Source organism: Cnephaeus nilssonii (genome assembly GCF_951640355.1).
Source record: "Cnephaeus nilssonii genome assembly, chromosome: 12".
Classification (NCBI taxonomy): Eukaryota; Metazoa; Chordata; class Mammalia; order Chiroptera; family Vespertilionidae; genus Cnephaeus; species Cnephaeus nilssonii.
The window spans coordinates 68519910-68534739 of record NC_137083.1 but is presented as its reverse complement, the minus strand read 5'-3'; the positions used below and the strand labels follow the sequence as shown (position 1 = coordinate 68534739).

At 38.6% G+C, this 14830-nt stretch overlaps 1 protein-coding gene across 2 annotated transcripts in view; it reads left to right on the top strand.

Annotated features, from left to right (window-relative positions):
- Nucleotides 1-14830, top strand: part of CPED1 (cadherin like and PC-esterase domain containing 1) — a 292313-nt gene that overhangs the window by 65915 nt on the left and 211568 nt on the right. For both annotated transcript variants that reach the window (XM_079785649.1, XM_079785648.1), the window contains 2 exons: nt 3231-3337; nt 14338-14413. In XM_079785649.1, coding sequence (XP_079641775.1) covers nt 3231-3337; nt 14338-14413 — 183 coding nt within the window. The remainder of the gene's footprint in view (nt 1-3230; nt 3338-14337; nt 14414-14830) is intronic.

Below are 14830 nucleotides of genomic sequence, written 5' to 3'. Positions count from 1 at the left end.
TTTATATGCTACAGAGTATTTTTAAAATATTCATCTTGAATTTTAAATATTAATTAAAATTTTTGAGAGATGGGCAACTCTTATGAGTCTCAAAAACTATGTGATGCTTTATAAGTTATTCTAAATTCTTTTTAATGTTTAGATCCTTCAAATAGATTGCTGAAGGCAGTTACTGCTCTCTCTTCTTCTTTTTCTTTCTGCTAGTTACTTTCATATTTCTAGTACAATGTTCTGTTCATAGGAGGTTCTTGATAAATTGAATGCGTTGAATTATTTAAAGGTGTCTTCCATTTTTAAACATTTATGGCTTAATATTATTTTCTATCAAATTGAGAAATTGTGCGTGTGCCTTGGGTAGTGAAAGGGGAATATAAAAAATGTACTCTGTTTTTAACACCCAAACAATAGAGTCCATAATTTGAAATTCTTTCTTTGCATATTCATATCTTCTTAAAATATTTAGTTGAGTATGTTAAGACAGGACATTTCTTCTAGGTTTATAATGTTTCTTGGGCTAGAAATAATATTGAATGAAATAGTCTTTATGTTTTTTTCTTTTGAATCCACATCAAGGGTTTTGGTTGAAAATGCCAGATGGCCTGGCCAGTGTGGTTCAGTGGTTGAGTGGCAACCTATGAACCAGGAGGTCACAGTTCAATTCCAGGTCTGGGCTCATGCCTGGGTCTTGGGCTTGATCCCAGTAGAGGGCGTGCAGGAGGCAGCCGATCAATGATTCTCTCTCATTATTGACTAGAGGCCTGGTGCATGACATTTGTGCACTGGGGGTGAAGGGAGTCCCTCAGCCCGGCCTGCGCCCTCTTTAGTCCAGGACCCCTTCGGGGGATGTCCACCTGCCATGGAGGCAGGAGAGGCTTCTGCCACCACTGCCAACAGTGAGCCAGGCTTCTGGCTGAGTGGCGCTCCCTTTGTGGGTGCACACTGACCACCAGAGGGCAGCTCCTGCATTGAGCATCTGTCCCTGGTGGTCAATGCACATCATAGCGACCAGTTGTTCCGCCGTTTGGTCGATTTACATATTAGCCTTTTATTATTTAGGATGCATCTATCTCTCTCCCTCTCCCTTCCTCTCTGAAATATACAAAGATTTTCTAAATGCCATATTTAAAGTATTGGAATCATTGGCGTATTTGGATTGGGCTAATGGAATATGCTTGTAGTTTCTTTAAAATGAGGGTGAGTGGAACAGGGTAGACCCTTCAAACCTAAGGCCTGATAGCAATTACATGTAGAGATTTCTCTCCCATTCCCAAATGGCAGCACCATTTCTCCTTGTCCTTTGATCTGTTATGTATCCTTCAGTGTCTTGGGATACAACAAGCAAATAGAGAATTTCTGGGACAAGAGCTCATATGTTAACTTGAGCTCAATTGCCTCGTTCAACTTTTGTTAGACAGAGAGGTTTCTCTTCTAGCAACAGAACAATTACAGAGGAACCGATAGCCCAGACAGCACAGAGCTTCTCAACTGTAAAAGACTTGGTTAGTGAAGAGTGAAATTTCATTCCTAATTATCACAGTTCACGTTTCCTTATTCATATTTCTTTTTTCCTATAAAGCCCTTCTTTGAAAGTATTATGCTCTCAAGTGAGATATTTTTCTGCGAATTTTAAAAAATATGTTTTTATTTATTTTTTAAAATATTTTTTATAGAGAGAAGGAGAGAGAGAGAGAAACATCAACTGGCTGCCTCCCGCACCCACCCCAACTGGGGATCAGGCCTGCAACCTGGACATGTGCCCTGACCAGGAATTGAACTGGTAACCTTTCAGTGCACAGGACAATGCTCAACCAATTAAATCACATTGGCCAGGGCCTTCTGGGAAATTATTAAAAGATAAGATTTGGAGACATTGTTTATCTTCCTTTTAGAGACCACTAATACCTGCTGTGGGAAATGATTTGTCAGGTCTGGCATAGTTACTTGAAGGAACATTATGTCACGAGTGGTCAACAAAAGATCATGTGTACAGAAATGGCTTAATTTTTTAAACTGGATTTCCATCCAAAATAGGGGAAGTTTTCCAAATAATATTAATTCTTTTATACATAACCTTTTCTGGTTATTTTTGGTTTACCCATTTGTATACCCTCTCTGAACGAATGTGTTTACTACCCTATCATGGGCTACTCATTCATTCATTAATTTGACAAATTTTTTTTTTAATTAATTTTATTTTTAAAAAATATATATTTTATTGCTTTTTTACAGAGAGGAAGGGAGAGGGATAGAGAGTTAGAAACACCAATGAGAGAGAAAAATTGATCAGCTGCCTCCTGCACACCTCCTAGTGGGGATGTGCCCGCAACCAAGGTACATGCCCTTGACTGGAATCGAACCTGGGACCTTTCAGTCCGTAGGCCAACACTCTCTCCACTGAGCCAAACCAGTTAGGGCATGACAAATATTTTTAAAGCACCAATTTTATGTAAGGCATATTGATAAAAATTTATATAAATAAATCAAAGAGAATAAGTGAAATATATGCAAATGTTAATTTTTTTTTGCAAATGTTAACTTTTAAATGTTTAAACATTATGTGAGAATGTACTCTTCTGAGATGATTTTGGTAAGTAACTAGGATTTATTGGCAAAGAATTTTGTCCTTGGTGAAATAAATGAAATATCCTTTGCTTTGGTCCATGTTTTACTCTGTATTTTGATCTAACTCTGTGCTGTCTACAAATTTCTTTTGGACAAAACCTGTGTCTTAATTTTTTCATTGAATTTTATTTTCTGCCCACTACAATATTTTCTCTGTAAGAAATCTTATGAAAGTATATTTAATGTTTAAGACCTATGGAAAGTAATGGTGTTGCTGAAGCCCAAAACTAAATATGTTTTGACTTATCATTATTTGATTTTGCAACTATCTCCTATCTTAAAATACTTTATAATCTTCTTTCCTCCCAATTTCCAAATGAGACTTTGTAAATTTATTATATTTCAATTTTAGTTTTTTTCCAGAAATTTTTTGATATTGCTTTAGATAATTGAATTTTCCTAGGGAACAATACTAAATATAAAAATTTTAGGTCTGCTAAATTAGAAAAGTTGAACTTTAGTCACTTTGAATATTGATTTTTAAATATAATCAGAATCGTTGTTGCCTGTGTTTTAGGACCAAAGTAATTATATTCTTTAATCTGAAGAAGTAAATGCTGCCTTTAAAAAAATCTGATAATTTTTTTTTCAATGCTTTTTGCTACTAGGTGATTTAGGCTCCTGGGATCTGCTCATTTGCCTGTCTTCTAGGAAAGCTGGTGGAAATCTCTGCATATCCAAGGAAGATGTGTGCCAGTTAAGTTTACATCAAAAGGTAAATATTTTTTTCACACGTGCACAGATTATATCAGTCCTATAGATTTTACCACCAACATCTCTTGTTCAATAATGTTCAAAAAAGTTTCACCATTAGATCCATTACATGTTTGGATAAAGTTCCAATGGTCATGCCTTATACACTTTACCATAAAATGTTCACCCTTTTTGTTTGATAGAATCCCCCTCAACTCCAGCAGCTACCAATAAGGACCCATTTTACCTAGCAGGACCCAAAACTTTATTGAGAAGTCTGTAGCCTCTGGATTGTTGCTTACCCTGGCCACATGTTCATCCAAAGTAGTCAAGTCTTTATTCTCTAGATCATTGTTTTAACTGTTTCAAAGTTAAAGTGGTATCCTGAATTCTAATTAAACTAGAGGCCCAGTGCATGAAATTCGTGCACAGGGGGGAGGGGTTGTCCCTCAGTCCGACCTGCACCTTCTCCTATCTGGGACATCCCTCTCACAATCTGGGACTGCTGGCTCCTAATTGCTCACCTACCTGCCTGCTTGATTGCCCCTAACCGCTTCTGCCTGCCAGCCTGATCGCTCCCCTGCCAGCCTGATGGATGCCTAACTGCTTCCCTGCTGGCCCAATTGCCCCCAACTGTCCTCCCCTGCTGGCTCGATCGCCCCCAACTGCCCTCCCCTGCCGGCCATCTTGTGGTGACATCGCATGAAGGTATCACGCCACCTAGGCTTTTATTATATAGGATTTATACAATTTATTATTAACTTTAAAAATTGACATTCAATCTCTACTGTTTACTTTGTGTGAATTTTTGTAAATGCTTTTAGAAAAATTAATGAAGATTTATCAAATGCCCAATAATGTGTTTGGTCACTGTGCTGGAAATATGCTCTATTTTGGTACCTGTAACAAGTCTCTGAAAAAAAAAAGTGTCAAAACTAATAGCTATTTTCAGTAGTAAAATAGTATTGTAGTAGCAATCCTGATCACTTGATATTTCTGCAACTGACAGTCTTGATAACTCCTCTCTATTTCTGTCTCTTGACTACCTTGGCCTTTGGACTGAGCACAATGTTTTGGTTCTTCTTATATACTAGAGGCCTGGTGCACGACATTCGTTCACTGGGGGCGGGGGTCCCTCAGCCTGGCCTGCACCCTTTCACAGTCTGGGAGCCCTTGGGGGATGTCTGACTGATGGACATCCTTAGGCTATCAGTTGGACATTCTTAGGCTGCTGTGGGGGCAGCTGAGGCTCCCGCCACCGCTGCTGCGCTCACCAGCTGTCAGCTGGCTTTTGGCTGAGTGGCGCTTTCCCTGTGGGAGCGCACTGACTACCAGGGGGCAGCTCCTGTACTGAGCGTCTGTACCCTGGTGGTCAGTGTGTGTCATAGTGACTGGTTGTTCTGCTGTGGGGTCGATTTGCATATTACCCTTTTATTATATAGGATTTTTGGCTATTTCTTCTCTCTTTCATTTTTATAGCTACCTTTCCTCTGCTCACTCTTGAATGCCTGTGTTCCCTAACACCACTCCCAAAGTTTTAACTGCCATTTGTAGTTGATGATTTCCAAATCTACATCTAAAATTCAAAACACTCTACCAGGCTTTGGGCTTGCATGTACCTCTCCAGGTCTGATTATCATCTCCACTCTATGTCTCACAGACACCTCAAATGCACATGGAGAAAACCAACTCATTGTTTTCCCCAGTAAATTTATTCTGTTCTTGCATTTAAAAGCTTTGCAGAACTTCTGTTCTGTTGGTCATAAGCATGATCAAGTCCTCTGTCACTTCCTGAGCTAGAAACCTGGCCTTCGCCTCTGAACCCTTCCTCTTCTTTGTCATCTGCATTCCATCAATCACTAATACAACGACATCTAAATAGTTCTCAAATATTTTACTGCTCAATATTTCTCAACTATACTAGTACTTACTACCTTTACCCTAGCCAGGCAATCACCATATTTTACCAAGATTATTGCTGAATCCGCCTCACTAATTTTTCTGAAGCAAATATTTTGCCCCTGAAATTTATCCTGCCCACCATTGTCACAGTGAAAAACGATCCTCTTTGTGTATCACAACTCCCAGCAGGAGACAAATGCCATACTGAAAAGGATATAACTGAAGGGAAATTAATGAAGGAGCTATTTATAGTGGTTTTGGCAGAATAAGAGAAACCAAAAAGATTAGAGACACAAAGAAACCAGCAACATCATAACGTTTTCCCCAGCTCTGGTCTGAGGAAGGGTATGATGGAGGAAGGGTGTGGCAGATCCTAATGAGAGCTGGAACCAAGGAAAAGAGGTCAGTGGGGGAGCTATAAGAGAGGAGCTATAAATATGGGGAAAGTCAGCTATTGACAAATCATAGTTCTGCAAAGAGGAAGCTTGGAAGATAAGTGTCCAAACGCTCTCCACTCCCACCCTCCAATCTCTTGCCAAGGATTCCCATTGGTACCAGACACCATTCAAAGTGCTTCCATATTTATTTATGTCCATTTTTTACATTTTAGGAGACTAAGCGCATAGAGGTTAAGAAAATCACGGATCATAAATGAAGCAAAGAGGGTTCAAATTCAGACAGTCTGACTTCAAATTCTGTTTTCTTTACCATATCACTACAGAACTGTTCTAAAAAGATGTTTAGCCACTGCACGTATAGCATATGTTAATGAATATACTTAAAGAATACAAAAATTATAAATGATACATGTTATACAACTGTCACTTTGGAACATAAATAATTTGAAGCTTCATGAGCCATAACTTATTTATGTAAACATAAATATTAAAACTTACCAAAAAATTCAAGAGGGAGGAGGACTTCCTAGTTTTTTTTAGGAGGCCAGCATTATCCTAATTCTGAAACCATATAAAGACACTACAAAGAAAGAAAATTATAGGCCAATATTCCTGATGAACAGAGTTGCTAAAATCCTCAACAAAATATTAGCAAATCGGATCTAGCAATGTACTAAAAATATCAGACACCATGACCAAGTGGTATTTATTTCAGAGATGCAAGGCTGGTATAATATTTGCAAATCAATAAATGTGATACATCACATAAGATTAAAGATAAAAAATCACATGATCAGATCAATAGATGCAGAAAAAACATTTAACAAAATCTAGCAACCATTTTTTATAAAAACTCTTGGCAAAATGGGAATAGAGAGATCATACCTCAACGTAATAAAGTCCATATAAGAAAAAACTGCAGCTAACATCATACTCAATGGGCCAAACTAAAAGCAGGTACAAGACTGGGATGTTCACTTTCACCACTTTTATTCAACATAGTACTAGAAGTCCTAGCCACAGGGATCAAACAAGAAGAAAAAAAAGCCATCCAAATTGGAAAGGAGAAAGTAAAACTGTCGTTATTTGCAGATGACATGATATTGTACATAGGAAACCCTAAAGATTTCACCAAAAAACTAGTAGATTTAAAAAATGAATTAGGCAAGCAGCAGGATACAAAATCAACATCCAGAAATCGATGGCATTTTTATTCAACAATAAAACTCCCAGAGAGAAAAAACAAAAAACAACCCCCCCCACACACACACAAAACCACCAAAAAAACCACACAATCCCTTTTGCCATTGCAACAAAAAATATATGATTCCTTGTAATAAACTTTATCAAGGAAGTAAAAGACCTGTACTGAGAAAACTACAGGACATTGAAAAAAAGAAATAAAGGAAAATATAAAAACAAATGGAAGCATATTCCATGTTCATGGATTGGAAGAATTAACATCATTAAAATGTCCATCCAATCTATGGATTCAGCACAATCCCTATTAAAATACCAATGGCATATTTCACAGATCTAGAACAATATAGAGGAAGTTAGCCATTGACAAATTACAACTGCAAAAATTTATATGGAATCAAAAAAGACCCTGAATAGTTGCTGCAATCTTCAGAAAGAAGAACAAAGTTGGAGGGATCACAATACCAGATATAAAATCTATATAATAAAAGCCTAAGCAACCTTTATGGCGGAACAACTAGAACAACTGGTCACTATGATGCGCACTGACCACCAGGGGGCAGATGCTCAATGCAGGAGCTGCCCCTGGTGGTCAGTGCGCTCCCACAGGGGGAGCGCTGCTCAGCCAGAAGCCGGGCTCATGGGTGGGGAGCCTCTCTTGCTTCTGCGGCAGTGCTAAAGAGCAGCGAGCTGAGCGCTAAGGAGCCAGCAGGCGGGCGGTAAGGAGCAAGGGGTCCCGGATATGAGAGGGCTCAGGCTGGGCTGAGGGACCCCTGCCCCCCAGCCCTCCCTACCCCCAGTGCACGAATTTCATGCACCAGGCTTCTAGTAATACTATAAGCCCATTGTAATCAATACTGCCTGGTACTGGCACAAGAACAGGCATAAAGATCAATGGAATGGAACAGAGAACCCAGAAATCAGCCCAAGCCATTACACTCAATTAATATTTGACAAAGGAGGCAAGAGCATTCAGTGGAGTAGACAGTCTCTTCAATAAATAGTGCTGAATAAATTGGACAGGTATATGCCAAAAAAAGTGAAACTAGATCACCAACTTATACCATACATAAGAATAAACTCAAAATGGATTAAAAAAAACAAAAACTTATATGCAAGTTGTGAAACCATAAAAATCCTAGAAGAAAACATAGACAACAAAATCTCAGACATCTCATGTGGCAGAATGTTCACCTATACATCTCCTTGGACAAGGGAAACAAAGGAAAAAAATAAGCAAATGGGACTACATCAAACTAAAAATCTTCTGCACAGCAAAAGAAACCATCCTCAAAATGAAAAGGGAATCCACTGTATGGGAGAATATATTTGCCAATGATACATAGGTGAAGGGGTTAGTCTCCAAAATATATAAAGAAGTCATACAACTCAACAAAAGGAAGACAAACAATCTAATTAAAAAATGGGCAAAGGACCTAAATAGATACTTCTCCAAAGTAGACATACTGATGGCCAATAGACATATGAAAAAATGTTCAACGTCACTAATCATCAGAGAGATGCAAAAAAAAAAAAAAAAATCAACAAACAGCAAGTGCTGGCGAGGATGTGGAGAAAAAGGAACCCTAGTACACTGCTGGTGGGAATGCAGACTGGTGCAGCCACTGTGGAAAACAGTATGGAGTTTCCTCAAAAAGTTAAAAATGGAACTGCTGTTTGATTTAGTTATTCCACTTCTAGAAATATATTCTAAGAATCCCAAGACACCAATCAGAAAGACTATATGTATCCATATGTTCATAGCAGTATTATTTACAATAGCTAAAATCTGGAAACAGCCCAAGTACCCATCAGTAGATGAGTGGATAAGAAAGCTGTGATTCATTTACACCATGGAATACTATGCAGCTGTAAAAAAAGAAGCATCTCTTATCTTTGAGATAGCATGGAGGGACCTGGAGATTCTGGAAAGGCAAATAAGCCAGATAGAGAAAGACAAATATCACCTGATCTCATTTAAATGTGGAATATAATGAACAAAATAAACAGATGAACAACATAGATCTAGAGGCATGGAAGCATGGAACAGACTGATGAATCTCAGAGGGAACAGAGGAACTGGGAAGAGATTAACCACAGAATTTGTATGCATATAAGCATTGCCCATGGACACAGACAATAATGTGATGAAGGCCTGGGGTAGGGTGAGGGGGAAAAAGAAAGTGGGACATCTGTAATATTTACAACAATAAAGAAAAAACATAACAAAACAGTTGTTTCAAATTGCTTGATGATGTTGTGGGATTGTCAGTGACTATAAAGTTAACAAAGAAAGGGCATCTGCTCAAATTAAAATTACTAATCATGTTAGAGGTTTGGAATTTAAGTGCTTAATGAAAATGATCATCAATCTGTTATAGAAAATGAATGGTCAGGAGTCTCTCTAGTCAGGAAGAAAGTAACATAAATTTAAAACTGTGTGGGTCCATGTGATACTGAAAGTGAAGTGAGGTCCACTAGTTGGGGTAGCATTAAATTTAGTAACTGGGGCTGTATCTCACCTCTAGCAGACAGGTTCTAGTATTTCCTGAGATGAGGGATTGATTTCTAGCTCTAAATGTTTGTGGGATTAGCAACCCCTAAACCCAGGATGCTGTTTTTAGTACTACTTGGAGCTCTGAGAAATACTGAAAGGGCTCTTACGTTAAGGCATGCAAGGACATTTTCAGGTGAATTTGATGGAATGATAATTGTATGTTAGAAACATGGGGCATAAAAGGACTTTTTTTTCTTTGATTAGTTGCTTCTCGTCATTAATTCTTTTCCTTATGGATGATACTGAACAGCTTTCAGAGATCCTATTTTTGATAAAATAAAAGGAATGAAAGTCTGTACAGATCTAGTGAAGAAAAAGAGCAGTTCCCTAAGATACAATATGAAGTGTGTGTACTCTCAATGTTCACAAGTGACTAAATTTTTTTTTATTACTTGGATGTTTTCTTACACTTTATAAATAGTCTACATTTAGATGCCTATTCTCCTTAATGAGTTACTGTAGTATTAGGTTTTTTAAAAATTTATTTTAAACACTTTTTAAGTGTTTATAATTAATACTATACTGTTGCACTTATTAATTAAAAGTTTCAACTAAGAATGATTTTTACTTTTGATTCTGACAATATCCTATCTAATAAAAGAGTAATATGCAAATTGACCATCACTCCAACACACAAGATGGCTGCCCCCATGTGGACACAAGATGGCCACTACAAGATGGCCAGCAGGGAAGGGCAGTTGGGGGGATCAGGTCAGCAGGGGAGGACAGTTGGGGGTGACCAGGTTGGCAGGGGAGGGCAGTTAGGGGCAATCGGGCCTGCAGGGGAACAGTTAGGCGTCGATCAGGCTGGCAGGGGAGTGGTCAGGGGGTGATCAGGATGGTAAGCAGAAGCAGTTAGGGGCAATAAGGCAGGCAGGCAGGCGAGTGGTTGGGAGCCAGCAGTCCTGGATTGTGAGAGGGATGTCTGACTGCCCATTTAGGCCCGATTCCAACAGGAGTGGGCCTAAACGGGCAATTGAACATCCCTCGAGGAGTCCCAGATTGGAGAGGGTGCAGGCTGGGCTGAGGGACACCCCCCACCCCGCACAAATTTCATGAACTGGGCCTCTAGTATGTAATAAAATAATTTTTTAAATTTCTTTATTGATTAAGGTATCACATATTTGTCCTCATCCTGTTCTTGTTCATCAGTCTATGTTGTTCATCATTTCCCCTAGATGAGTGAGATCATGTCCTACTAGAAGTATACTTATAAGAACCGAAAATGAGACAAGCAATAATGGTTATGCTGAAAGACAAATGAATCAGTCTGTAGTGAGTTTCTTTCTGGGCCAACAGTTCTTTTGAGACCCAATTTCAATGTCAAACAGTTCCTTATATGTACATGTCAGCAATGATATTTCAGTTCTGGATTGTGGACAAATGGTGGTAATGCACGTCCGACCATCTCTGGTTTGGTCCTGGGCAACCTGCAGTAATGCACAGCTGCTGACTGCTAGTATGGCAAGGCGTTGTCAGCGTCTTCCATCTCTGGACTGCTTCTCTTCTGTCTTCATGGCTGGATAACATAATTTAGATAGAGATTATCACTGATTATGATTGTAGAAGTTATGTGGAGATTGAAATCTTCTTAAATGCACATTTCCACCCTAGCCAGTTTGACTCAGTGGGTAGAGTGTCTGCCTATGGACTGAAGGGTCCCGGGTTCAATTTCAGTCAAGGACACATGCCCGGTTTGGAACTTGATCCCCAGTAGGAGGCATGCAGGAGGCAGCCAATCAATGATTCTCTCTCATCATTGATGTTTCTCTCTCTCTCTCTCTCTCTCTCTCTCTCTCTCTGAAATCAATAGAAATATATTTAAAAATATATTTTAAAAAATGCACATTTCCATTGTCCCAATTTGATCTCAGAAATGTCCCAGGCTCAAATGTCATTATCATTTTATATTCATTCTAATTCTTTCAAAGATATGAAAGATTTTATGCTAAGGAAAATATCAGAACAGCTGTCTATAAAACACACACACACACACACACACACACACGCACACATTTGTAAAGCATTCAACCCCAATACAAAATGGGTATAGAAATGACTATTTGGGTGATTACGATGTGTCAGTGTAGATTAGTCAATTGTAACAAAATCACCACTCGAGGGCCGGGAGGGTGCTGATAATGGGGGAGGTTGCGCATGTGTGGGAGCGGTGGGTAAACTGAACCTCAACTACTCCCCAAAATAAAGCCTGATAAAAATATTTATTGCAGTCTGAATCTGGAGAAGCTCATCTTATAAAAGTTAGCTAACCAAGTAAAGACTTCTTTGATGATGTTCCACTTGATAATGATGCAAATCATAAATTTTATGATGTACATAAAAAATAAGAATATAAAGCCCTAGATACAGAAAAACGTTATTAGGTTTAACAATTAAAAAGTTAAAATATGTGTAATATAGATGATTTGCCATAGCTGTGTGACCCATTGCCCTGGAGTGTGTTTATTTCTTTGTGCTGAGTCATTTAGTTTAACTGCTTAGTTTGGTGCTCAGTTCCAGATTAGAACAGAGATGATATTTCTGGTGTCACGTGTCACCATGATTATGTCATCTGCTGTGACTCTGAATTCCAAAGATTTGCTTTGGAAGAAAGAGCCTGGGAAGAGGTCACTGGGTGAGGGATGGGAAAATCGAAGACGGAAGAGGGTGAGTAGTTACTTCCCGTGGCTTGGCTCTGAATTTCTGAAGCAAGTGCTTTGTTGACCCGGAGTCAGTTCATCCTTTTGATCCAAGGTCGCAAATGAAAAGTCATCTCTCTGATGAGACACAGCAAAGTGCCCTTCTATGTGAAGGCTGTGCACGCTGTGCACTATCTTTGCAGCATCTACACAAAGTGTTTTGGCCCATGAGTTTTGTAACTCATGTTACCAAGACTTCTGTTTCATCCCATTTGCAGGGGATGATGGGACCTAGGATGCTTTAAGCATTTGCAAAGACAGCACATTTGCTCTGAGCCCTTCAAGAAGTGGGAGCAGGTTTTTAAACCGGACCTGTGCCAGTAGCTAGTCTTTCATGTTATTTACTGAATGCTGGCTCTTTTTCTGGGTCCTTCTATTGTTAAAGGTTTTATTTAGTCAATAGCAACTGAGTCATTTTGCCTGCGGTGGGGGAAAATGGTTCAAGTTTATTGCCTTTTGAAGCTTTTTACATTTGAAAGGTGCTTTTATGTGCTAACTTAAGGGGAAAAATACCTCAAACATTTGGTATGAATTTCCCATATTTTTTCAGTCCTCTGTCCCTGACCTCCAGCCTGTTTTAGGAATTCTGAATGGAAAACTTCAGGATTTTATGAAACCCTTTTTTCCCCTACATTTAGTCTCTGAATTGTTGTACTTTCGAATTTAAGAAATGTAGATATCTCTAAAGTCTATCATGCACTATACTTACAGCCTTTTCTCAATTCCCAGTGCAATAAGAACATACTAGGAAGTGGCTCAGACTTTGGTATCTCTTAATGGAGTGTTTAGGAATGTTGCTGGTGCAAATTTCACAGAGTTGGTTCTGCTGAAGTCTGGGCTTCATTCATAGATGATCTGGGCTGAAGTTTACATTTCACTGAATAAATGAAGAGGAGTTAAAGGGATTGCAATGTTTGGAGAATAATTGATGCACTGTTTCAAAGCTTAAGATGCTTTTTTTAATGAACCATTAAAAAACAAAATAAGCCCTAGCTGGTCTGGCTCAGTGGATGGAGCGTTGGCCTGAGGATTGAAGGGTCCTGGGTTCGATTCTGGTCAAGGGCACATGCCCGGGTTGTGGGCACGGTCCCCGGTAGGGGGCCTGCAGGAGGTAGCCGATTAATGATTTTCTCTCATTATTGATGTTTATATCTCTTTCTCCCTCTCCCTTCCTCTCTGAAGTCAATACAAATATATTTCAAAACAAAACGAAACAAAAAACTAGAACCATGATTGAATTATTGGGTTGATAATATCTAAGAGCAGAAATGGAACTTAAAGACCCAAGGCTCTAACTGCGTTATTTTACAAACCGAGAGAGTGAGAAAGAGAAGCCACGTGGTGGACTCAAGATTACCATTCTGTTGGTGGGAGAAGTGGGAGCACAAGCCTTGTCCCTGGGCCCCTCGCTTTTCTCCAACTGCAACTGCGTTCTTCTCATCCAATCACGCCAGCAAGACCAAGGAGAGAAACGCCAGTATTTTATTAGATTAGAGTGAATTAATTTGAAAGTAATCAATAACTGTTCAAAATGAATCTGATATTCAAGGTAATTCACACTTATCTCTTTCTGTTGGTTTTAAGAAGGCTTTACCATATTTGGAGTTATTTTTGAGATTTTGTTGATAATAGCTAGCTAGCCAACCTGTAAATTCAAGAGAGGAGAGAATTAGCTTGTTTGTACCTTTTCAAGTTAAAGTACATATTTGAATTTGTGGTCATATTTATGAGGCTTTTTAAGAACACATTTTTGTTAAAGTAGAGTTATGTGATAGCTGGGCTTTATATTTGGAAGCAATAATGAATGCCCTTCAGTACGAAGGGAAAAGTAGGGATGAAGTTTTGAAATAGGTTTAGCCCTGAATCTCCACTGTCTGTGACTCAAATCGCTGAGGGCCTTTGGAACGTTGCACTGTAGTTGACTTACTTTGAGGTATGTTATGCTTAGTACTATTTTTTGGCCAAAGCTAAATTTGAAACTATGAAGTTATTTGTGTTACTCTATTTGCCATAAGGACATAGTATTCCCTTTTATTTCTAGCAAATACCATGGCTATGAAATAAATCAAGGTTTTCAAAAGCATTCCCAAATATTTTGAAGATTTCTAAGGGCCAGGTTTTAATTTTATGCTACCCAGTAGACCACTCTGTTATTCTGGATCTAAATGCTGACCTGCAGAGGTTTGAGGGTAGGGTGTGGATGGCGTTCCCTTTGCCTGAGCATTTATGAATGCCCAGCTCACTAGAATCTTTTTATTCCTTCCAGGTAAACATATTACCAGAAATACAGCATCAGCTTTGCAGAAAGGAAGGCTTATGTCAAATAATTCAAAGATTTCCAGGTAAGCTTTGCTTTGCTTCCTTATGCATAAACATGTGAAACATGTAGGCGTCTGTAGGAGACACCATCTGATAGATGAGCTCCTTTGTCCACCAATTTCATGATCATAAATCTCCCAGAATCCACAAAGTTTTACCAATGGAAAGACCTCTATAATAAGTAATACAAGTGTAACGTTAATATTATTTCTTTCAGTTTTGCCTTTTTTCTTTCTAGATAAATATTTATTTTCTTCATATATGTTTGCTTTTAATACATTTTCTGCTTTATTTTAAAAGCAATTATTATAGTACTTCTTAATTATATAATAATTATGAAAAACTTGAAATTAAAAAAATATGTCTTCATGATTAATGTGTTTCTTCTTTCTGAAATCTTCTCGATTTGTCTGTCTAAGACAAGATACTGACCGAGTAAA